General features: G+C 42.6%; 1 protein-coding gene and 1 pseudogene across 5 annotated transcripts in view; one reads left to right on the plus strand and one right to left on the minus strand.

The window, feature by feature from the left end:
* The window catches only part of PH4alphaEFB (prolyl 4-hydroxylase subunit alpha-1), a 64,564-nt gene that overhangs the window by 26,107 nt on the left and 11,910 nt on the right, over positions 1 to 26,547 (plus strand). The window contains exons 7-13 of one of the 5 annotated variants that reach the window (XM_084587997.1): positions 300 to 499; positions 8,311 to 8,484; positions 9,225 to 9,449; positions 10,026 to 10,091; positions 15,099 to 15,206; positions 15,659 to 15,727; positions 24,024 to 24,092. In XM_084587997.1, coding sequence (XP_084444123.1) covers positions 300 to 499; positions 8,311 to 8,484; positions 9,225 to 9,449; positions 10,026 to 10,091; positions 15,099 to 15,206; positions 15,659 to 15,727; positions 24,024 to 24,092 — 911 coding nt within the window. Of the gene's footprint in view, positions 1 to 299; positions 500 to 8,310; positions 8,485 to 9,224; positions 9,450 to 10,025; positions 10,092 to 15,098; positions 15,207 to 15,658; positions 15,728 to 21,104; positions 21,123 to 24,023; positions 24,093 to 26,547 lie in introns of those variants that run through there. The other 4 variants (XM_084588000.1, XM_084587998.1, XM_084588001.1 and 1 more) reach the window with 4 other exon arrangements.
* On the minus strand, positions 3,906 to 5,385 carry LOC146202191 (uncharacterized; annotated as a pseudogene).

Genomic DNA, 26,547 nt, shown 5'->3' on the forward strand with positions numbered 1-26,547 from the left:
CACTTATTCCGGGAAGGATCGTAACTGATTTATCACTTTCGGGATAGCTGACAAGTAATAGGTCTAAGATGTTTGCGCTCGTTTGTGTTATTCTGGTTGGGGTCGAAATAACTTGTGTAAGGCCAAAGTTCAGACAAACTTCTATGAAATTCTTTGCTTCCAATGTGCCTGATGCTGTAACAGTGTTAGTAGTCCAGTCAATGTCCGGAAAATTAAAATCGCCAAAGAGAAGTATATGTGACTTTCTATATTTAGCAGTGAGTTCACACAGCAAGTTATTAAGCTTCTCGTTAATGCAGTTCCCGACCATCCTCGTGCTCCTGGAAATAAGCGTTACTATGAGGATACGTTGGCAAAGCGAGAGCAGTACATGAAACGTGGCGATGATGGGGACATGTCTGAAAATGAAAGTGCAACACTGAAGAAAAGGTCGCCACTTCCCGAAGCTGACTCTGAACGGGGCATCTATGAAAGACTTTGCAGGGGAGAGAAATTTCCGGTAAGTTCATGCATACGTTACGCTGTAGGCGATGAAAACACAGTACCATATTATATTGGATACTGATCTCTTCTCTTTGAATAAACTGCTGCATGCTTGAGCTTTTTGGAAGAAAAGATATTTGCAGACTAAATTTTGCTCATAGACGTAGCTTAACAGCAGCTAGTACAGCTAGTTGGAGGTGAGGGTGTTGATTTATTTTGTTTCGTCATCTTTTATGCTTACCTTAATGGCTTCTACCATCATCTAGCTGAAAATTTTGATATACATATACTCCAGTAGTTGTAAGAAGTTGTCAGGCACTCCCACAACAGTTTCTGCAGCGACTCGTCAGTAGTTGTACTTGCCAATATCGAGCATTTTAGCCACCTTTCTCTTAAGCTGTGCCCTTCTCAACACCGTTTTCTCTGCAAGAAAATTTTTCTCTCAGCTTTCCTCTAAGGCATGGCACAAAGCTGTGTTGAAATCTTTTTTGCCTGCTCTGTGACAGGTGTGCAGTTTTGCCTGTCACCTAGACAAATGCATTTGCATGCTATGCGTAATGTTGCATTGAAGTGCGGTTGTCACAGCAAAGTGATTTGTCACAGTAGCACGTGAGCAGTGGACTCGGAATGTGTCTGTACTTGCACTTACTGCGAGACTTACTGTGCATGTGCAGCTGTATAGTAAAGTTATGATGCAGAAGGGAATGATTTGCAGAATAGCAGAAATCTGGGCCAGTCGGTGCATAATGAAGAGGATAACCAACCAACCAAAAAAGGAGGACAAGAAGACACTGTATTTGTTGCTGGCGATAGATGCATTGTCTTTCTTTCTCATGTTATATTCTGAATGCGATGCTGATTGTGTTGTGCATGCCCTGTTAGCCCTGCTGGGAGGTGGCTGTATTCATTAAAGCTCAGTTGCTAGGCCAGTCGTTGTTCCTTTGCCAGTAAAGTAAGGAAGATAGGCTACGTTGAGAATTCAGCCCTGGGTGCAGTTTCATGGCATGCACGGCTGTAATGCTGTAATGTCTTGCAAAAGCACTCACATTCACTCGACCTGTACACATTTGTTCGTTATAAACCTTATCACGGGTCCTTTAAAGTTGAAGTGAAGTCTTGCTACTCTAGGCTAAAAAACTGAGCTTCGTATCAAATGGCCCAGAGAGGGTTTACTGCATGTTCTAAGGTAGGCTTCCTTCAGTCGATCTCATGCCAGGTAAAATGAGTACCATTTGTAAAATTTGTTTTCAAGCTCAAATGCCCAATGCATAATGTGCCTTGTACAGTCAGCATTAAGTGAAATGCAGCTAGAGTACAGGCGGGGATCAACCTAGATCAAAGGTCTCAAACTCATATTCCTGTGCGGGCCACACTGATAAAAATTCGTCCCCTATGGGCCAGAGCTGGAAATTAACAAAATTAACTGCAGTGAGTAAATATAAGTGCTAGGAAAATAAAAGTAGTAAGTAAAATAACATAAAAAAAAAAATTAGCCATAACGTCTCGCTCGCAACCACTCTCTCCCATTCTTTGTGGAAAACAAAAGCGCTGTGTTGTCCTTTTTACCCAAATGCCAGACGGTCATCACTTCAGGATGGCTCGAAGAGAGTCACTGAAAGAGTAAAACAGTTAATACCGCAGTTACTTATCCTCAGAAAAAAAGAATATGTACTTCAAGACTAAAGCATGGACAGACAGCTTCAAGACAGCTCCGGGGACCACATGTTTGAAATCTCTGACCTTGAGTATGGAAACCAGTGACTCTAGTATTCAATCTGATTCAGCTAAATCCTTCTTATTTTTCTGTTCGCATGTCAGTTTCCTTAAAAATTTTATAGTATACATTAATAGAATTTGACATACACTCTCCCACTTTTTTAACCTGAATGCACTAGCGTCGACCGCCGAGTCGATAAACCCTGTATGATGGAGCACAGCTTCGAAATCGTAAAGAATAAGCGCATGTGTGCAGTGAACAGTCACATGCAGCTTTTCTCTGCTCGGCTGTTACAGGAACCGGACCCAACCCCACCTGCTTTCTTGTCTGTTATCGCTTTTTCCTCCGCGTTGCTAAAAAAAAAATAATATTAAGAAAGGAAACGTGGTAGTACCACCTTCTTTCTTGTAGGGGAGGAAAGTGTGAATTGATAAGCGAAGTAATTCGACCAGATGTCGTTGCCATTGCAGTTCACATAATGAACCACCTATCATCTGCTTCCATACCAGTGCGAGCTAAGAAGTCCTTATTGAGGCTTTACTTTTCATTTGTTTTTGCTCTCGAAAAAACCAATAAGTTTATTTCTGGTCTGACACCGGGAAGGTGGAAGTTTCTGGTTGACACAACATGCAGTGACAGATTGTTTTTTTGCGGCAGGGGAGTGATTTGTGAACGGTAGGAAAAAACTAAAAAAAAAAATTCTGATACGTGCATAGCATAATCGGTGGATGTATATCGCATTCCATCCAGCTGAAGAACTACCACTTCACCCTTTACTTATAACTTATAACTTGACAGTGTTCAGAGAAGAAAAAGGATGAAGATGATAATGGGGCTTAAATGAAGGGGGTAGGGTGGGATCCGCTGCTGATAGCGCGTACACACATATTTTCACACATTTCGCCGCTGTGCTCTGTTGTTTGGTGCTTGTTGACTTGGTGATCGACACTTGCGAGTTGACGTAAAAAAAGATTGAAAGTGTGTACATAGTACACAATAATCATGGCATTGTCATGCAAGTGATTAAAACAGTGTGCAACAATGTGTGTCTCCAAGTCAGTGGTGTTCTTTCTGGGCAGAGAGGTGACAGCCAAGTTATTAGTAGTTCATTATTTTTTCATTAAAGAAAGATATGCATTAGCAGTATCACTCTTCTGGTCTGGTTCATGTCTGGTTGGTTTTGGCTGCTGCAGATGGTTTTATTTCTTAGTTCTTTTTTTTAAGGACAGTAGTTTGCCTATTTGTTTATGTTGTGTTTTGTTGCCATTACGTCAGGTTTCGCGTCATCGCGTAGCCGGTGGCCGGTAGGCACAAATGGCCTTGAACAGCCATCGCCTAGCAACCGTTCCAGCCGAGCTCCGCCAGATGGCGACGCAGTCGGCGCTGCCGCTCGTTCCCGCCAGATGTTTCGCCTTATTTGTTGCGAAAGCAACACTCTGACAGCCAAAGCGAAACCTCGAGTGGCCGCAGCTACGCCGTGCACGTGAAAAGGTGTAGCTACGGTCTCCTCATAAAAAAAAAAAAAAAAAAAAAATTGGCTCAACCAGGAATCTAACCTCCATCCCTCGGATCCCCAGCCAAACGGTTTAACCAACTGAGCCACGCCTGGGACTTTTTTTTTTTTTTTTTCAGCATGGTATTTATTACATACTATTGAATTCAGCGTAGAGCTATGTACATTATTTACAGAGTAATCAGCCTGTAGGCGAAAAGTCCAATTGAAACATACAACACAGCACCACACAACTAGAATACAACTTAGCACAACTTCACTAAAACGGTGGCAAGGAAAGACAACACATCAACAATGGCAGCCAGTCCGGTTGATAGTCACTATCTTCGTAAGTGTCTCTAAGCTGGTGTACCATCTGGCCGAAATGAGTAGCGGGGGAGACTAGAGGTTCAGCATTACAATCCAACATACGCCTTTTCCACAGGCTGTGCAGTCCAAGGAGGAAAATTATGTCAAAGGGTTCGTGGTCATGTTCGGTGGTTATCAAGTAATGCACACTGTGGGTATTCAAAATAAAGTCTTCCTTCAATGTTCTTTGCAGAACGTCCCAAAATAATATTGCATCTTTGCAGGCAATAAAACAGCGTTCAATGGTTTCAGGTGTGTCACATAACCGGCAATTAACAGAAGGAACGAAAATATTTTTTTTCTGAAGCCACACTTTAACAGGCAAAACCTCGGCATGAAGTTTAAAGAAAACCGTTTTAGCAGAAGGCGAGGTCGGCATTTTGCGCACCCTTTTTAACACATCATGCCCCGTATAATTAGAATAGAGTTAACGATATGAGGGAGGCGGGAACAACATAGATACCAATTCTTGGTATAACTTTTTTCGTGAAACAGAGAATAAGTACTCATAAGAGAAGCGAACTGCCAGAAAACGCACTGAATCGTAAACTTCTTTCATAAAACCAAATAATAAGGGCCGATCGGTAAAATTGGAAGAGACCACTTAGTTCAGAAGAAGGTTCACTAGGTTAGTTTGCAAGGATGCTCTGGTAATTGGATGGGAGCTATTACGGAAAAAGTAGAAACGAGCAACTAACTGCCTGACATAGAGATGTGTCAAACCTAGTCTGCCAGCAAAAACAGGCCTGAATAAGTTATCGATCCACATAGGCTCAAAACTGGACGACCATATGAACGTCTCAAACATTCGGTGAAAACTGTGGATGTAATTCCTCGTGCAATGGAGTACCTGTAAAACATAATAAAGTTTTGTAGCCAAAAACATGTTACATGCTTGTGCTCGGCCAAAAATTGATAGGCGGTGCGGAACAAAAGTCTGAGCATAGCTTTTGAGTGCCATGACCCGCTCTTTCCAGTAACGCCCACTAAACTTGAATGCATGAAGGGGAACTCCAAGGTATTTAAGGGGAACACGAGACCATTCTATTCCAGCATAATGAGTCTGCATTGCTCCCCATGAACTGAATCACAGATCCGAACTTTTAGATTTATTCATTTGAGCGCCAGATACAATGCCAAACTGCTCAATGGTGGTTATAATTTTGTCAATGCTGGGTTTGTCTGTGCAAAAAAACGCCAAATCGTCGGCGTACGCAAGCACTTTGACTTCATTACTGAAGGCAACATAACCACGGATACTGTGGTTTTGCAGTACACTCAAACAAAGTGGCTCTAGGTAGAGGGCAAAGAGTAGCAGTGACATAGGACAGCTTGCTTCACGGATGATCGAATTAACACAGGCTCTGAGAGGTGACCATTAACAATCAAGCGAGTGGAACAGTTGTCGTAACAAAGTTGCACCTCTTTCAGTACAGTTGATCCAACATTTCCACGCTCGAGAAGAGACAATAGACACGAATTTCTTCCAACGTGAAATGTCAGTCTGGAGTAGAGCAAGCTGATCATAAGAGCCAGAGCAAGATTCGAGAATTGCACGTGCAATATGTATGTTATATTGTATGGAGCGTCCCCTCATGCCACACGTCTGACGAGGGCCAATGAGAACCGTCATAGCATACTGTAAACGATTTGATAGTACTTTCGCAAAAATTTTGTACTCCACATTTGCCAACATGATTAGCCTGTAGCCATCCACTGAGAGCAATTTTTCTTTATCCGTACTCTTTGGAATTAAGACTGTGTGATTCCTAGTAAAGGACTGAGGAAGGACCCCCAGATCAAAACTGAAAGCAAAAATCTGCAGCAAGACAGGGCTCAGCAAAGGTTTAAAAGTTTTGTAAAACTCGCATGATATGCCATCAGGGCCAGGTGTTTTAGAGAGGGGTAATTGGTCAATTGCGTGTTCTATTTCTTCCAACGTGAAAGGACCATTGATAAGAGCACAGTCGTCATCTGATAAAGGTGTTATAAGAGCTTTGAAGTTAGCTAGTAGATCCGAATTAGAAGTAGCAGAAGCGTCATTGAACAGTGTCGTGTAGTAGCTCACAACACAGAGATGATGTCACACGTTTTCGTTACTAGGGTGCCATTGGACATCATTCTCGGTGTCAATTTGGCAGTATCATTACGGGGCTCATCAAGTAGAGATTGTCGCATAGGGCTTTGAGAGTGCAAAGCACGATTTGTACAAGATCGAACTCTGGTACCCCTGTATCTTTCAGCATCCTGTTTTTGTAGGTCACACTTTACCCTAGCAATTTCGTCTGAATATACTCCAGGTGCCTCACATTCTAATTCATAGAGGTTATACAAACTCTTATGGAATATCCTCTCTTGAAATTTCCTGTAAAATGACCCTAACAGACCCAATTTCAATAGCTATCGCTCGCACCTCCTGTTTAAGCAGCTCCCATGCAGCAAATATTGGCATGGCACCTGTCAAACACACTTGTAGCTGGGAGCGTATCCAAAAGGCAAACTCCTGATCATTTACAAGTGAAGAATTTAGCTTGTGGCCTAAATTTTGAACAGTAAGTTCTCCTGAGCCGAGCAACCACCATACAATGATCTGAAAAGGAAACCGGTACAGTTTCACACAACAAATCACGGGAAATCAGCGTGGAAGAAACATAAATCCAGTCTAGGCGCGCGTGGGACCTCCCCTGGATATGCGTGAATAGTGTAGTTGCATGACATGAGGCCCCTGTATTAATGAGTCCTGAGTCATCTATAACACGCGACAACATTTCACCACTTCTGTCTCTGTGTACACTAGACCCAGCACAATCATTTAGGTAACGTACACAATAAAGTCTCCCATTAGCACAACATTCTTATCATAATCTAGGATGTTAGCCATAGCTTCAAACATATCAACATGCTCAGCTGCACTATTAATTGCATAAATATTGATAAGTCTCCATAGCTTCCTGTGGAGCAAAAAATCACAGCTAATTAGCCGCCCTTCAGATAGTAAGATAACACAGAATAAGGGATAGCCTTTCACAGAAATGAGAAGCAACCCGCCGAAAAACCAACAGCATGCGTCACAATAACATTGTAATCAGACAAAAAGGGTCCTAGTGCCCTCTCTGTATCCTGCTCACTTTCAATCTTCGTTTCCTGGACGGTGACAAACGGAAGCCACAGAAGTTTCATTTTCGCCACTTTTGGTTCTGGGTCCACGACGACACAACGCCGGCCCTTAACAATGAGATCACCGCAAGCCACCAATTTCTCTTTCAATTGTGCCGATTTGCAGGTGACCATCCATACATGGGACGTTTGAAATTGGCCAATTGAACTAATTTCCTTGAGGTCCACAACATTCCGAAGGGAGTCTCTGAAGTCTTGTGCCCGGTACGGGCATCCGGCAAGGTCCGCATGCAAGAAAACGGAGTCAGCGACCAGCTTACCAGTTGGTAGACGGGGCAAAGCAATCCGGTATTCATTACTGCTGGCATTAGCCTGAGCAGTACCTCGGCCAGAGGCGGATTGAAGCCTTTGAGTGGAGAACATCGAGAAACGCAACCGCTTGGAACAGCGTCTTCGTCTTTCTCCGAGTCACGCCTGGGACTGTGAATAGCACATCTTAATTCTCCTTCTCTATTCTGAGGATGATAGCAGTGATGATGGTGGGCTAGTCAGCGGCGTATTTCGGGCGAGCGTGTACTCATCAAGAGCACTCACTCCGGCCTCTCCTTTCATGTGAGAGGGTGACATTAGAATCAGCTTGCCGTGACATTTTAATTCACGTTACCCCTATGCCATTGACAGAAGCTGCCAACTCGGGTTGCTCCTTTCATATGGGAGGGTGATATCAGAATCAGCCTGCCAGAACCGTTTGAATTCTTGTTGCCCCTACGACACGCAGGTACGTCCATACGGCTGGGTTGTAGCGTGACTTTATATGTGGACTGGTAGCTTACGCTTTCGCGTCATACCCTTAAAGGATGAGATTAGGGTTAGGTGTCCCCAATAATCTAGCACCTTGCACTGATAGGGCATGACAGGGGAATAATGTAGCAGGCAAAAGATGCTTCCTGCTGTTGGTTTTGCAATTCAACTAGGGTTAACCAGAACTAAACCACAGCCAACTTTTTTCTTTTTGACATATGCAGGTTTTACCCCAGCAATGTTGGTGCCAGCCATGAGATACCAACTATTTTTTTAGCAGGCTTTGCTCATGCTTTGTTTGTTCTTACCCTCATTTTTTGGGCTGCTGCAGCCATTATACCACGACCGGGAGCTGACATGCCAGTACCGCACAAACAACCGGCCATACCTGTTGCTTCAGCCTGCCAAGGAAGAAGTCATGTTCCCAAAGCCTCGGATAGTTATCTACCATGATGTGCTGTCTGAGCACGAAATGAATGTCATAAAAACACTGGCACAGCCTAGGGTATGTTGCACCCTTGCCTTTTATTTTTTCTCTGCTTATCTACGTTTTGCAGGCCAGTTGACAGGTTTAACATGTTTTTTCGATAAGTTGGCTAAGAGTAGGAAAGCTAAACTAACTTACAGTAACCTGACCTTTTTAAGCTTGATCATTATGCACTGTTGTGTGTCCTTCTTTCTTTTCTTTCTTTATGTTGCGTATGGTGCCTGAAGAGTACACAACAATTATTTGGATCTGTAGCCGAAGGCTAGTACTTGGTCCAATACAAACTAGGGAGCAGTAGCAAGGGAAGGAAATAGTAGTACTTCACAGAAGAGCTTCAAATTGCATTCGTAACAAAACAACAGCAGTTTGCACAGGCTTTCAAGCGGTCAAGCAATAATGTGCAAAGTCAACTTTAATTTTTAAATAATTAGGAATTCGGTTCTATACTTGGGCACCATTAAATTTAAAATTCAATCGTACGTGCTGTGGCATGGTGGGAGGTTAAAATTGGAGTGGGTTGCAGTACTCATGGTATGACATTATGGTGGTAATTTGTATATAGTATAGGTGAATACTTATATATATTGCAAAGACCTGCAAATATGTGTGCGGCATTCTAGCACTGCTTTGATGGTAGGCCTTTTTGTCACAACTGCGCTCGGGTGCAACAAATTTTGCACACACCACCCTTGGTGCACCATGCATATTCTGTTCACATCTTTGAATCAGATGATAAATTTCCCTTTAAATCACTGCAGCTGAGGAGAGCAACAGTGCAGAACTACAAGTCTGGGGAGCTTGAAACTGCCAACTACCGTATTAGCAAGAGCGCCTGGCTGAAGAACGAGGAGCATGATGTGATCGCCCGTGTCACTCGGAGAATCGAAGATATCACGGGGCTCACTGCAGACACAGCTGAGGAGCTTCAAGTCGTCAACTATGGCATTGGTGGCCATTATGAGCCACACTTTGACTTTGCTAGGGTATGTGGCTTGCACTTTTTTTTTTTGTTTCGAGATGTGAAAGATCACGTATTGACCAAAACTATATGAATATCTTAAGCTTTGCCACGCATCTTACTTTTCGATTGCTTCTTATGCCTGTTTGCGTACTGGCCTGCAAAAGCGAAACAATATCGGCTTGCCACTTTGAATGGTACAGCGACTGAGCATAAACAACTGTTGGTATCACAAAGCGAATGTTCCAGGAGCGCTTTCATTCGGTATTGTGTGTGTCCGCAAAAAAGTACCACCATTTAAGTGTTAAGAGCAACGCTGCCTACCATTAGGCTCTCTAATGTGCCACATGGTGCATATTTTTCATGGTGGTTGATTACTGACTGAAAACATTTATAGCTTGTGATTTCAGCAAGCCGTAATTTTTTTATGTATTTTTCACATTATCACTGGATGTTGCAATGTTATGTACTTTTGTATACATTAGGTATTTTAGCATAGTTTCTTGGTTAGAGGAATATATGTGGCATGAAAAAAAAACTAAGTTGTTTATGGGAGATTTCAGTGTTATGAATGCCACATACATTTTATTTTCTGATGCAGCGAGAAGAAAAGAATGCTTTCCAAAGCCTCGGAACTGGCAACAGGATTGCCACTTGGCTGAATTACGTAAGCAAGGCTTTGAGTTTTCCTTGTACCTGCATTAACAGAAATTTTATCTCTTCTTTTTTGTTTTTCAGCTGTCTCTAAATGAGTATATATTTTACTTTCCTCATACTTTGTTTTTCTAAAACCAAGTTCTTATGCTTATGACTTTAACAGTGCATCATTTCTCTTTGTTTCAGCATTGAATGGTTACATGCAAGTTGGCTTTTTATGTTTAATCTTGCTTGTTACAAAACTTACATTTACTCAGTATGGGCATTGCGATAGAAGGCCTGTGTTTTCCCACACATGTTGGTACAAGATCCCAAGGCTCTGGTTTTAAAGAACGGCACTGCAGTCTCTTGTTAAGTTAAATTCAAGTGATATGAACAGGGCTTCAAGTCATGCTTTGTGTGTTTACATTTGTCGAGCACATCGCACATTTTTTCTCGTTTATTACGTTTAATGCAATTTTCCCATGTTAGAACCTTGTTGTGGTTTTTTCTAAATATACAATGTTTGTCCTTGGAACCTTTTACCATGTATACAAATACAGTCGACCCGGATATATCGAACTCGAAGGGGATCGCCAAATAGTTTGATATATCGATAATTTGATATACAGAAATCGGCCGGAGAAGCCACTTGCGGTCGTGAAAAATGATACAGTATTTGTCGCGTAGTCAACCCACTCGCATAATGAACCCACTCTCCATTTTTGCCCCCGAGAATTTGAAAACAAAAACAAAAAAGCGTTTGGTGGCGCGTTCCTCCGTTTCGACCGTCGCATCCACAGCTCATTTATTGGCAGCGTGCCAGATGCTGCGCAGCGATAACGCCATGACGTGTTTATCTTTTAACTACACTTTTCGTAGATCCTGTGGCGGCAGGGAGCGAACTTGGTAGATTGCCGGCGTGGTGGCTTGATTGCACAAGCCATGGTTCGATTTATCGTGCCACGCTTGGGGTGGGGCGGACGTAGTCCACTGCTACAAAATCATTGCCAAGCGTGACAGCTGCAAATGCCGTTTGGAGCGAACAATGCTAAAAGTTGGTGGCATGACCGCAGCCAACCGCTTGCTTTCGTTGCTTCATAGATGCAAGAATAAACGACTCTAGCAAAAAAAAAAAAAAAACTGCCGCTTCTTAACGTCCGCAGCCACCATAGCTTACGCTGCGCCTCACGTTCAGCCCGACAAGAACAACTCTCGCAAAAGAAAAAAAAATTTCCGCTTCTTAACCTCCGCAGCTGCCATTACGTTCAGCCCGGCGGCAAGAATAAACGACTCTCCCCCCCAAAAAAAATAGATCTACCGTTTTTTAGCGTCTGCGGCCGCCGTAGCTTACGCGCGTTCAGCCGCGCGTAGAGCGTTCACAACACACACTGGAGAAGCGTCTGCCACGGGCTGGGCTGGCTTGTCCGCGCATGCGTAGTGTGTGCTGCTGCGAACGAGACCGGGAAAGAGAGAGGAAGGGGAGAGATAAAGCTCAGCAGAAGAGTGGGCACACCCTTGCGCTTCGCTCTATCGCCTTTTTCCCCCTCTCCCGAACACTACGGCTGCATTGGTTCCCTCTCGTTCCTTCACACACGACTTGCAAACGTCATGTGCTAGCGTGGCAGCGATCATCACAGATGCGCGCGCCTTTGGGGGAACGGCGCGGCGCTGCCCTAGATCAACCGTCGCCGAACTGTGTCCTCTCATTCCCTCCGGGCGTGGCTTGAAAATGTCACGCGGCAAACGGCCGAGGTGATGCAATCGTCTTTGGGGGAGGCGCACCGTTCAATGCATGGTACGGAGTTCGATATATCGAACGACCGGTGAAATTGAGTTTGATGTACGACGCAGCTTTCCTATAGTTTTACATGGGATTTTCAAGGGGATATTCCGCGAGTTCAGTATAACCAAAATTCGAAATATCCGGGTTCGATATATCCGGGTTCGACTGTATCTTAATGGGGAGCACTGGTTTCAGACCTACTCTTATTTTAAGTCTAATCCTAACGAACCTGCACCATCTTGCTCAGTTTCTTATAAAGCTATCAGATCTGGATTTGATTTCTTAATAGCTAGTTCCAAAAATAATTAACTTTAATTATCCATTGATTAGCACACTAGCTAGAAAAAAAACTGCAATAAAAGCTAATTTTTTAATGCAAGGTTGCATAGTGTAATGAGTAAGGAATGCGATAATCAAATCAGTTATTCGTCTTTATTCTTGCTAGCAGTTCTACAGCACTTTCAATTAAATAACATGCAAAATTGGCCTATTATGCATCAATAAACTTTGCAAAATTATAAATTGGGGTGCGATTGAAAAATTGTACCCTGATTAATGCAAACAATCTGCTTCAGGTTTTTATCAAACAAAATAACTCTTCTATCTGTTCTAGATATTGAGATAGCAACACGCTGAAACAGATGGGTGTCCAAATTTTGCATATTGTTTTATCATCTGCTTCTGTATACAATAGTACACACAGATATGCAGTCACTCTAGGTTTCAGGGAAGCTTATCTGCTGGCATATTTTATGTACTAAAATATTGAGGTATCAGACTACTGTGCAGTTTCCTTCGAGTTCGATATATATCTGGGGGGTTTGACTGTGTGCATATATGGTAATACTCATTTCTAGGAGGGAAAAAATTGTACTTATGTAGCTGAGCCAGATGTGCTATTTCTTCGCGTTGACCTCACAAGTGGACAGTGCAGTCAGTTTCTATAGCTTTTGTTGTATAGTGTACGTCCTTACTGCGTCCTAAAGTACTAGATCACACAACGTGCCTTGTTTGCTGGTTCACTGTGGTGTATTAACTTGACACACTGGGCAGAGAAGGGCAGTGCCGCACGTGAGAGTGTAGAGGTGGTTGGGGGTAAAAATATTGGGAAGAGGTAATGGTAATAACAAAGGTAAGAAAAAAAAGGGGGGGAACCAAAGTTGAAACTGGATGAGATGGTCATGATGAGTGGCACACTGCACCATACTCTTTTCACTATGCAGGTTGACAGAAAAAGGAAGGAATGAAATACTAGTATGCTTGCTATAGTTCTCCTTGTGTTTGGCACTATCAAAAAAGCTTTTGGGGTTATGTTCTTTGTTATGGTTTTTTTTTTTAAGTATTTAATTAGGTCCCGAGTAAAAATTTCACACAGAGAGTGACTTTTCCACTATTTAGTTTTCTGACAGTTTTCAGCTTTTTGCATTCATGAAAAATATAAATACTATATTGTTTTTTCGTACACTGTCATAAGACCACATTGTATGTTTTCTTTGCAGTACTATACAGTAAAACCTCAATGATTCAAACTGAGTTAATTCAAAATTCCAGATAATTTTTCTGCAATCCCACACTTTCTAATGTAAATTTCGTCGGATAATTTGAAGCGACGGCCTGCGCCAGCCCAGTTAATTCAAAGATCTGGAGTGCAATGTGGGAATTTTCTACCCCAATTTTGCTGCAAACCTATGAAGTGGCGACTCTTCGTGGCTGCGAAGTGACGCTGCATAGTGATGCCGATGCTTAAAATTCCGTAGCGCCCCTGCCCCAGAACTCCTGACACAAAAAAAACACTGTAGTATGGCTTGTGGACCACTGCAGAGGAGAAAGGGTGCTTCACTGCAGTGCGGCTGTGGATACTCTCAGATCTTCATCAAGGCACGGCCAGTCTGGAGACAGCAGTGTGCGCACCCCTCGCTCCTCTCGGGCCCGGTCGCAGTCAAGGCAGCGCCGAAGTACCTCCCACCCATAGCAGCATGTGTCTCGCGGCGTGACTGTATTCGTGCCCGTGTTGCGAGTTGACTGAACGCGACACCAGCCCGCGCCATTTCTTTGAATGGTGTGCTGTTGCTAGAAGGTTAGGATAGCGGCTTACTACTTAATTTCAGTACTGCCTCACAAAATCAACCTTGCTTTACGAAAACGACCATCCAAAATTTGGCCTACCTATACATGCAGGGTGTAAAGTAACTTTGGGTGAAGCGGTGGGCAGTATGTGCCCAGTGATAGTGCCTGTTTCCAGCAGGATGCATTGGGCTCCATGCATGAAAAAAATTTCGAGAGCACCATGGAATCTACATTGCAGAAATGTGAAAGCCTAAGCGTTGCTGGTGCACACGATGCATAAAATTTGCTCTCATTATCATTATCAACTAAATGCACTGCCATTATCACTGCTAATGTCATCATTGCCATTATCACTAATTGCTGCAGGATTGCAATGCTATCATCTTCACAGTAGACAAGGAGAATTATGAAGTGCGTTTTACGTTCCAGGCGTGGCGCAGGTGGTTAAAGTGCTCGGCTGGGGATCCAAGGGATGGAGGTTTGATTCCCTGTGGAGGAAGGATTTATTTATTTTTTTAACTACCTTCCTCACGGTAGACAAAGAGAATTATGATTAGTATAGTTAGTTTCGCTTTTGGGTGACGACGTAATGTGATTGACAGTTATAGTGTGACTGGGCAGATGTCGACACTATGAGCCATTAAAGCCTTTCGCCTTAAAATTTATTCATACACAGCTCTGCTGCATTGCAGAAAATTTGAATTGTGGGCTGTTTGGTTGGCTTCGTAGCGCTGACAGTCGCTGCCTCGGACGAGCGGTAAGCAGTGTGAGAGGAATCCGGCACTACATGGTCATGCAGATTCGCCTCAAGTTATTCGGGCCGCACCAGAGTATGGAAGGCAGGGGGGAGCAATGCCTCGCTTTTGATCTCTGCTGGTATTGCAGTGTGTTTATAATTTATTGCTTTAGACTAGACTGCTGATGCGCCACGACACCATTCCATGGGGAACTACAAAAAGTGTGGTGACGGAATATGAAGAGGGGTCATGCGCAGCGCGTTTCTGCAGTTAAATTTTTTTTTGCCTGGGCTCGATGTATGGATGCGTTTGGTTAATTTGAAAAAGCTCTTAATTCAATCATTTTTACCAGTCCTAGTGACTTCGAATTAATGAGGTTTTACTGTATTTGCCTTTTCCTTTGGAAATAATGATGAGCTTACCTCATCTGCTCATTCTATTGTTTCAGATCAACAGCTGCACAAAGACAGTGCTCACATCATTTAAAAGCTGTAAACGGCGGAAGGTTAGGTTGTTACCTGTGACCAAAAAGCATGGTATTCCTTCTGAACTTCGGGTTAGTCAATGATTTGAAGTGAATAACTTTTATTAAAATGTTCGAATCATTAAAAAGGCATTAACAACTTTTATTTGGGGGTGCTACACCAGTTTTCTGCACTGTATGCTCAGAACTTGATGACACAAAGATTGCAAACATTCATAATTTCTTACAAAAACAAAGCTGAATAGTGATGTTGTTTATAACACAAAACCTCCCTTATGCCTGTCACTGCAGCTATCATAGCATAAGTTCTGCCTTTTGTTTGCACTAGTTTTGTTTTGCATGTAGTATGCGCTATGCATTTTTCTTGTGCTATACTTGCTGTATGCGCATTGCTAGTTACCACTAATCCATATGCTGTTGCAACTGGTACTCTAACCCCCTAGAAGTAACGTGTGGTGTTATTAAGCATTGCTGTGCTCTTGTTGTCCTTTTCGCTTATTCTTTTTTTTATTCTTGTTTTGAAGAAAGAAGGCAAGCAAAAACTACCACTGCACTTGTCGAATGGCAACCGGGTTTCCACGTGGCTTAATTATGTAAGCAGATGTGAAGTCTCCCTCTCTCTGTTCATTCTCCTTGCCTTGATTGGTGGCTGTGTTGTATGCTGTACCTTGCATGTTTGTGGAATGCCTTGTTTTGCTGTGCACTACTCTCGTACGTACATCTAACACATTGTTAACATAACAAGACCACTTCAAGCTGTGACAGGTTTGTTTCTTGGTCTATTGCATTCGCTAATATGCTATTTGACTTTCACGCTTTATTTGAGGCTTGGTGATGGGCTGCAGCATCAGGCTATTTGTTTAAAGCTTCTAATAAAAATATGGCTGTGCCTCAATTTTTAAAGCTTATTAAATTCGGGCTCTAATTTGTTTCTAACCAGCCTTTGCATTCTTTAATATATATATATATATATATATATATATATATATATATATATATGAAGGAAAGAAGCCAACAGTCGGCGAGGCCAACTGTTGGCTGTTGTATATATATATATCATAAATAGCACTGTCAGCAAACGTGAGGGGAAAATGAAGGGCTTTGTTATGAGATACATAGTACAGCTGTTTCAGATGGCATTCTTAACGCTAAAAATACACACGCACACGAAAGAAAAGGAAGGACACGGGACAGGTCCTTCTTTTTCTTTCGTGTGTGTGTGTATTTTTAGTGCTAAGAATGCCGTCTGAAGCTGAAAACCATTTAGTTCGTCTACAAGTTCTTAATACAGAGCAGCACTGGCACTGGTAACTCGAATGTCCTGTGGTGTGCACCAGTTAGTAAAGTAAAAGCTCGTTAATTCGAACTTCACGGGACCGGGAAGAAAGTTCGAATTATCCGATGTTCGAATTATCGAATGGCCTCCAAAAAAACTTACCAGAATCATTTTATTACGGTAAATGTACCGTATTTAATCGCGTAACGAACTCGCTCGCATAATGAACCCACCCAGCCCCGATTTGTGCCTACCAATCCGAAAAAAAAAAATAATAATAAAGGCGTCAGTCGTTAGCGCGTCCCTCCGTTTCGTGCCAGCGCGGTCACGGTCCACAACACATTTCTTGGCAGTGCGCCAAGATGCTGCACAGCGATAACGGCGTATCTTTTGACTTTAGCTCCGGCAGGGGGGAGGGAAGCGAACTTGGAAAAGTGCCAGCACTTGTCCGGTTCGTTCGCTTTATCATGCTATGAGCGACTGGGGCGGGCGGCGCCGTCTACCGCCACTCCAATCGTCAATCGTCGGAACCAACGGTGCTAAAAGCCGGCGTCATGATCGCGGCTGACTCGCGTGCTTCCGTTGACGACTGATAAGTGGAAGGATGGATGGCTATCGCAAAAAAAAAAAAAAAAAAAAAAAAAGTTTAACCCATAGTGCCCGTCCGAGATCATAGCCTTTTATGGGCGTTGGCTGGGACCGTGCTGACAGTACTTATCCCTATTTCCAAATTAACAGGGTTGGAATTAACGAGTATTTAGTTGCGAGCTACGGAGGTTGCGCAGGAGAGAGCAGGCAGCCGCCGCCGCGCGGCCATGCACTGACCTTGCCGCGGCCGCCGTCCCCTCCCTCCAACGCCGTCGGCCGCCACGCCGCCGCCGGTCATGGCGCCGTTTAAGTTTTACCCACTCTTCCATGGTTTTACCTGGTTCCATCTTCTGTTCCCGTTTTGGACGTACGCAGCCTCTAATTACGCCTACCAATCGTGGAGGTTTTTCTTTACCTTTTTTTTTTTTTCCCAAGCCGCCCAGACGCGGCGGCGCGCAGTACGAATTATCCGTAGCGGAACCCACTCGCATTCGAATTAACGGGCTTTTTTATACACAGATCTCTATGGAGCTTGGCCGGACCAAGCAGTGCAGTTCGAATTATCCGAAAATTCGAATTATCGACGTTCGAATTAACGAGCTTTCACTGTACCAACTGCGACACTGTTGTCAGAATTGGCTTAAGGTCTCAACACAGTTCATCGGTGAAAAGAAAAGGCCACGAAATCTACCTGCCACTTTCATCTAATGGTGTTCAAGGAACAATTTATTTACTTATGTCAAAATACTTTCTCCTCACATGAGGCTATGGCAGGCACTAGGTGGTCCAAATTTCTATAATATATGCAGAATTTAATTATCTCAATGTGAGGATTAAAAGGCTATTATTATTATTTTTTTTTACCTTATTGTTTAGGGGCTCGCATAGAAAACTGTTTACTAACACTCAGCGGCTTGTACTCTCTGTACTTTTGCATGATAATCTGCAGGTACAGTGATCCAAGCTTGTCGTATATTTCCCTGCCAGTACAGTGCTTCTGTGTGGTACACCACATTTCATCGTTAGTGGTAGCGTCATTTTTATTTTCATGCTGAGGTCACAGCCGAAGGGTGCTTCAGAAAAAAAAAAGAAAAAAGATGTCTTGTGAAGCAATGTCGTGTCTTCATTTTATTATGCTAGTGAGTGTAGTGAGTGTCACTGTAGTAAATATGCCAAGCCTTTTTTTTTTTTCGGTGAGATGAAACTTGAAAAGTAACAAAAGCTCGTGGGATGCATGTGTTCAAAATGAAATTTATCAATTGCAAGACTGTCTTGCAACTTAGTCACCTGGCATCGACACCAGCAAATGGAGTACATGCTCACCCTTTATACTACTTGCAGTTAATTTAGGTGCTTGGCACTTGCAGGACTTCACCAGAGTAAATATGCTGCTGTAAAGTTTTGCTGTCAGCTGTGGGCACTCAGTAAACTGGATAACATTTCAAAAGGGGGTTGATTTAGGTCTGTTGGTATACACTGCACTGAAATACAAAATATAGCACAGGAACAATTGAATGAAAAAAGACCGGTGCTTTCTTGCAAATTTTCAGTTTTTGAATTTTTTATGGTAGCTGTAGACACGTCTTAACTGGAAGCAAAATTTTATACAAGAATTTTATTTAAAACTAGTAATGTCTTGATCTTCAGTGTAGTTCTATAAACAAAGCAGTCGTGAAGCATTGAGTTGCAGAAAATGAGTAACAAGCGCGAACTATGATATGGGGAAAAAAAAGAGAGTTGACCATCACATTTACTTCTCTAGAAAGCACCAGTACTTGATGAGTTTTTTGAATACAGTGTTTCTTGGCTTTTTCTCTTTGCATATGGCATCAATTTATTAAAGAACTGGACTGTGCATCTGAGCTTAATTAATTATAGCGAGGTACATTTAAGTAAATGTTGTTAAGCTTACACTTGCTATATTACACTGTTCGGCCTGGTGCACTTCACAGCTGTGAGGTTATTACGTGCGTTGGGTTGGATATGCTTACTTTTTATAGGGCGCGGGCTAGGATTCAGCGAGGGCCAGGCTTTTCTGCCCTTCTGGCTTTTAGTTTACATTCTTACGGTCTGTCTTAATTCAAAGCTACCATTCTCTTATTCAAAGTGATCCATCAATTGGCATATGCGCTATGTGCACTCAAGCGCATAACACAATTCTATGCAAGCCCAATAATGCTGTTTCACTTGACCACAGCTGCTTTTACACCTGGCAGAGGTTAATGCTGAAAACTTTGGCTGTGTTGTAGCAGCCACTAGAAGAAGCTTGTGACGTGGCAAAGCAGGAAATTTATTTGGAACACATCGAAAAAAATTCTCCAAGTATTGCACTCCAGCGTTCGCAGAAATGTTGCCATCAAATATGAGAAATGTTGTGGACTGTACACACTTCCTTTCATTCATTCCCATTCTCTTCATTGATTCATGTCAGAAATCTTGTTTACACAAACTTACCAGCTCAAAGGTTACAGTGCCATATTTGGGAAAAATATTTGCGTGCAATTCCTTCCCAGTATGTTCTTTGCTTTGAATGGCGTAGAACTTGGTTGGATAGAAAGTTGTAATCACCCCTGTTGAAAATCGTAACTGGTCAGAATGGTTTATGGAACAATTCCCATTGGTTCCCATTGAGTTCCAACTGAGTTCCCATTGGTTTCAATGGGAACTCAGTAGGAACTCAATGGGAACCAACTGGTAATTGTTCTTTGAACCAGTAAGACCAGTTACGATTTGGACTCGAGAGTTGTGATTAGTATATTAATTATACTTACCGAACGAAAACTTAATTATTGGTGCGCCAAAGATGGTAGGTATACATGACCTGCTTTGTACTGTCCGCTCATATGCAGTCGTGCCTCATTAATATATAGGCGCTTTGGTTACTAATCAAAACTGTCCATAAAACGAGTGCCATAATAACGAATTGCAAATAAAAATATTTAAGAACAGGCTACAATTATGGTCCACTTTTGTTGACAATGGTGAGCACTGAAGTTGAAACTATTCATAACTTGGGAAACTACAAACTCATTATCTCGGTCACCTTTATGCTTGAAATAGAGTAGCTTCACTTGATGCATCTAGTAGCAGAGTAGATATGCCTTATGACGTCCCATAATTGACAATTTCTGCTACAACTGTTGACATTCCACAAATTGTTGCCACATGATTCAGCAGTGTTTGGCTGAAAGCTGCTTAATTTGGCTTTCTAACCTGCACAAGCTGCCCATAGAATTTTCTTCATAGTCCTTCATGCAAATCGGAAAATGGTAAGGTGCACTGGCTAGCTGGGCATATTCATTCTCTAAACATGAAACCAGGAAAGAAAAGGGACATTACTTAGTGATTTGCACTTCCTAATTGCGTTCAAGTGGCATGCACTCAAATTGCAAAAATCAAACAGAGCATTGGTTCTCATTTCTGTCCATATTAACACGACAAAACTACATGGGCACCAATAGGCACTCTGCATTTTTCCCTTGTCCATTGTCCGGACAGCGAGTTTCCATATTAATGCAGCGCAAATACATTGCAGAAGTTTGGTTCCCAGAAATATTGTTCATAATAAGAGTCGTCCATAATAATGGGGTCATATTAACGAGGTGCGACTGTATACTGGTAGGTATAAGAACAAAAAATCATCAATTTTTGTTTTTCATGTGCTTGCATTTATTTGTGGTCAGCAGATGTTTTTGGTGCATCTTCTTAACTTGTGGTTGTTAGTGGATAGTGTTGTACCGTCATCACATACAGGCTTGGGGCAGACTGAATAGCCACTGATGTTGGTGGGTTGAAGAATGGGACAGGTGGCTATGATTTTCTTTAACTTCGCCTGGGCTTTGAAGAGCTAAAAAATGCGGCTGATGGGTACTCTTGGTCAGTCAAATGAAAACACGACCAGCAGAGTGCCACTTACTGTGGAGATTCTCTGGCACATCCACCTATCAGCGTACTACAGATATGTCATCTCTATATAATGTGTATCAAGTGGCTCCTTATGATATATACTAGTTAATTGACTCTTGACATAGCATTATTTATGTTGTGCAAAAAGTGTTAAATTTGATTTTGTTGTGTCAGGATTATTTCCTGCTTTGTCTTTGCAGTGAAATTAATTCCCCAGGTTCAAGATCACTCCTGGATACATCATGAAAATAGCATTAAAAATGTTCTGGCATAAATTTCTTTGGCACATTTATGACTGAAGTGTGCTCGATGCAATTTTATGTGGTTATAATAGTGAGCCCCAATACCACATGGTTTGCGTACCGACAAGCCAGCAGATTGAAACAGTGCATTTACATTGTGAGTGTATGGCCTCCAAGATGTAAACTAGGGCACAATTGCAAGCTCTGTCGTTGGCAGTAGTTCCTGTCATTAGTCCAGTGTTTTAAGGTTACCCCCTACCCCCCCAAGATAGAGTAGATTTGTAATAAGGAAGTAATTACTATTAGCATCCACTCAAATGCAACTATATGGTTACAAAGGAAAGATATTCAGCTCTAACAGAAACTTGGTAGTGAAAGAAGGTCAAGGGTTCGAACCTGAGACCACCACCTGTCTGGAGCAGTCACTCTATACCAGGTGCTGCCATGTACTAATATCATGCAAAAGGAAATGGTCAACACCATAGTCTGGCAACCGCTGCCAGCCAGCTATAGGCAGTGGGCCAACACAACAAACTCTAGCGAGGGCATCTCTTGTAGCAAGCTGCAGTGGTTACACTTGATCGCGCTGAAATTTGCCGCTGCATTCTCACTTTGTCAAGTATTCTGATTTTAAACCTAAATTGTTGCATTATTGACTGCACAGCCATGCACATGCAATGTTTGTTGACGAAGTTGGCTCGAAAGTTTCAATCGAGTGTCCCGTGGCAAGCGTTGCGTTACATGCACTGGCGTTTTTTGGCTACTGGAGAGTGAATGCTATAAATGCAGCTTACCTGCAACAACAGTGGAGATTGACTCCCTACATATCACTTGAGAATATGGAGCGAGCATTTTGTTGATGATGCGAAAGCAGATAAGGCCCACCTACTTTGCTATTGCTCGACTGTCGTAAAAGTGACAGCGTCGAAAAGTGAAGTCTTGCTGGGAAATTACTATTCCGCTTTTCCACTTTGCTGGCACTACAGGCACAGGATACTGGGAATAATTTGCTGTTTTGAGAAGAAAGCTTTAGCGCTCTTGTAATGTAAGTACACTAAGCCACATTAAAAATGCGGATAGGCATGATGCAACAGTAGCAATGGCCATGCATTACCATATTGGCCATACTATAGCCATGTGGCTATGCTATAACATGCTTTAAAAGCAACCACTGTAAGGCCACAAAATACAACCTTTTATTACGAGGAGCCCCGCCGGGGTGGCGCAGTGGTTAAGGCACTTGACTACTGTTCCCAAGGATGCGGGATCGAATCCCAGCCTCAGCAGCCGCTTTTCAATGGAGGTGAAAATCAAGGCGCCCGTGTGTTGTGCAATGTCAGTGCACATTAAAGAACCCCAGGTGTTCGAAATTTCTGGAGTTCTCCACTACGGCGCGTCTCATAGCCTGAGTTGCTTTGGAACGTTTAGCTCCACAAACCAAACCAAACCTTTTATTATGAGGAATTGCTTTGGGACGTTTAGCTCCACAAACCAAACCAAACCTTTTATTATGAGGAAGTATGGTAGCGCATTGATCGTTAGAACTGTGCATCTCACTGTGATCTCGGACATGCCTGACAACACCAGCTCTTTCATATCGCGTGCAGCCTTTGTCAAAAATATACAGTCCAAGTAATTACAGCACAACCCAAGCATTTGCAATCTTCTTGCAGGTCACGAGAAATCCTGCCCTCACCTTTCTCAAGGTTAGGTATTCTGGGAGTGCTTCCAGCAGCCTTGTTACAGTGCTTAGAAGCAAACTCCTTGGTTTGTATATTTTTGACGGAGACTGTTGATGTCCTGCTTCAAGAGAGTATAAGCTCGTTTAAAATTTCATCTGTGAACAACAACAGCAGCAACAAAAAAAACCCCCTCAGAATTCAACCGTCTAGGCAGTGCGATGCTGTCGAAACAATTATCCGCACGCTCTCTCTTGTAAGTTCCTTCAGTTTTACACTACCCTTATCCGCTATGCCATCTACACTGGAGCCGTTCAACAATATTCTCACTGATGTTTACGAGGTGTGGCAGCTAAACAATCATAGCAGCCCCCTCTAAATGCCTTTTGCTTATAGTTTGCTGTGCCATCACTGGACTGTCTTAGCTACTACCGAAGCTACAAAAGTGAATCAAAACTGCACAACCGGACATGACTTGAACTGATATGTTCCTAAGTGCTCCTTCTAGATGCAGTTTGTTCTTTGTTCATGCATGTCTCTGTCATTTGTGCATCAAATTTTGCGATCAAATAATTGCACTTGTTTTCAAAAACAAAGCTTTTCAGGGCTTTTCAGAAAGCTCTGGTCTACCGGTGTCTTATTCTGTCAAGTTACAGTATTGTTGTTTTTCTTAGGATAGTTGGTGCGTGGACGTTGCACGTTTATTGAGATGTATGGGCGTGGCCCGAGAGGTACACTGTTTTCGAGGTACTATTCAAATAAAAGGACACAGCACAGTTTTCTGCCTGTTCTAACTATGCACTGGGACTATGTGAAGAAAGTGGGTAGATGTTGAAGCAATACTGCAGCACAACATTTCTTTACTAAATTTGGCAAAAAAAACATTTGGCGTTCAGCGAGAATTAAACGAGTTCAAAATTTTTAACGTAAACAATGTTGCTATTTATTTGTTCAAGGCTGATCCACATATTCACTTGGGTGTGATAAGTCATCGTATGTGAGCCTTCTATTAGAACTTTGGCAATGATTGCACAAACATTAGCTTAATGAATAGCATATATGTTTACACCATTGACAACGTTAGAATGCAGTAAGGTTTAGTTTGGGTCCAATTTCCTCTTTGATTGCATGAGCAGCCATAGTTCATTGTCATGCTTCTTTACTATCCTTTGCATTTCTGCATTTTGTGTTACTACAGATGAGTGACGTGCCTGCCGGTGGAGCAACAGTTTTTCCACAGCTGAGACTGACCCTCTGGCCCAAAAAAGTAGGTTTCCTTGTATTTTGCCCTTTGATATTCTTTGTCACATCACTGTGCATCATAGCTGCAAGAAAAATTTTAGTCTGCAAAGGATTCCTCTCGGAGTAAAGAAACTCGGCAAGATATTGCTAACAGTCATGAATTCAAAATGGGCTTAAAAGAAACAGGGAGATGATTTCGTTGTGTGCAAACCATGAGCTTTGTGGCTGCAACTATTGGACTGATACCCAGCCGGTGCTTGGTAGGAGTCGGTCAGTATAGCATAGACAACATTAACTAGTATGGGAAAAAAAAAAGAATTGTGTTCTATTTAGGATGGCAGTATAATACTTGAAGGTTAAGCTCATCTCCAAATACTGGAGCAAATTAAGAATGTTTAAGGGGTGCCATGAATCTAGATTAGTTTTGTTATTTTGATTGCTTGAGCAACTTTGGTCATTCTGCTTTCACATATAAAGAAAAAAAAAAAATGAGCCAGAAATCGTCTGCAGTTTATAAAAAATCTCGGTTAAAGCACTCGTGGTGGCTGTGGGAGGTGCTGATCCGACCCGTTTTCAAACGCACTGTGCGTCAAACCACAGCGTCGCCCTCAAGCAGACTTGTCCAGTGGGCCTGTGCTTTTCTTCCTCAAGGCAGGGTTCTAATTCCGATTCACATTCTCGGGAAGTAGCAATAAAAAAATTTTCACTGCCAAAACTGAGTGTTTTCATCGGACCTTGTCATAAATTTCAGTCGTATTTTCCTTGACTTCTCATTTTAGGCCAAATGCGGCTTTTGCGCATAACGTTTTGTGTGCTTACTTATGTGTACTTATTGTAGTCACATCAAGACCAAATTTGGCTTGAATAATCGTTGAAGTAAGCATGCACAGCGAAACTATGGTATTTTCACGATTCTAAGCACCTCCCCGCCCCTACTTCCCAAAAATCTTTTTGGAAAGAAAAGTTTGCATATGAATCTAGCACTCCTTTCTTGCGAGGAAAAAAGTGTAGACAAGGCTGCCAGAGCACCTTCTCGCTCAGTAAAGTTGAGCCGTTGGAGCCCCGAGGTGGTGCAGTGCCCGCGACGCAATCTCCACTTCTCGTCTTGCTGCGTTCCGACACTACTCGACAGCTGGTGGCACAGGACGGCAAAAACTGGCCGAAAGCGACCCTGACTACTTTATCAGCATGCTGTCATGTGGACTTGTCGGCGGCCATACAGCGGATCTTGGCAGGTTTCACAGGCGTCGAGGGGCTTGCGTTGCTTTGTTTGGTGTCAGCTATTGTCTTCAATATACTGAAGTAGATTACGGTATCTATTTTCATGTAATCAGAAATGTTCTTAAAACTGAAAAATATTTAAATATTCAGACGCCAGCTACTGAAAGCAATGCACGCAATAAAATGTTACAAGACGAGAAAAAGCATTTTGCACTGCTCTGTCTCGTGCTTACTGTCATATCCAGCAGCTGATTAAGCTTCCACCACTCTTCATTTTCGCATAGCAGTTACAACAGGAAAGCTTCATGCTATCTTAGAACTAAAAACATATTTAGAAAGAGGAGAAGCTCTAATAAGTGTTGCATTTTTCATTCACCTAGCTAGCGATATTATGTATTAATAAAACAAAGTTTTCAGGGAGTATCTTCCTTTCTTGTTTAGTTAGCTACAAGCATGTACACACAGATTATGACTAGCAGCTTACCGGTATCGCTCAAGAGGAAAGTATACAACAGTTGCATCTTACCTGTACTCACTTATGGGGCTAAAACGTGGAGGCTAACCAAGAGAGTTCTACTTAAGTTGAGGACAACCCAGAGGGCTATGCAACGAAAAATGGTAGGGGTAACATTAAGAGATAGGAAGCGTGCAGAGTGGGTCAGAGAAATAACTCAAGTTACCGACATTCTAGTGGAAATTAAGAAGAAGAAATGGGCATGGGCAGGACATGTAGTGCGAAGAGAGGATAACCGATGGTCGCTGAGGGTAACAAACTGGATTCCAAGGGAAGGAAAGCGTAGCAGGGGCGGCAGAAAGTTAGGTGGGCGGATGAGATTAAGAAGTTCGCAGGGGTCAAGTGGATGCAGCTAGCACAGAACCGGGTTAAGTGGAGAAATATGGGAGAGGCCTTCGCCCTGCAGTGGGTGTAATCAGGCTGATGATGATGATGATGATGTACACACCTGCTTGACTCTAGAGGATTGCAGCCAATGTAGCTTGGGCATTGTCTTTTGAGCATATGATGTTCAGTGTAGTATTTCTGACTTATGTCTGAATATTTAATGTGTTAGAATGGGAACCTTGATGTTGGAAAAAACTACCCATCTGTTCATCTGAAGCCTCAGTTGGCTAATGACAATGTGCTGAAACGGGCAGTTCCACTCTTCACTTTCAGGGAAGGCAGCAACAGGTGGCAGAGGGTGGAGAGGAGGTTTGTTTGGTGGATTGGATAGGGAGAGGAGCCAGTCTGTGACTGTTCC

Source organism: Amblyomma maculatum, chromosome 1 (assembly GCF_055883805.1).
Source record: "Amblyomma maculatum isolate TAMU_Amacu chromosome 1, ASM5588380v1, whole genome shotgun sequence".
NCBI lineage: Eukaryota > Metazoa > Arthropoda > Arachnida > Ixodida > Ixodidae > Amblyomma > Amblyomma maculatum.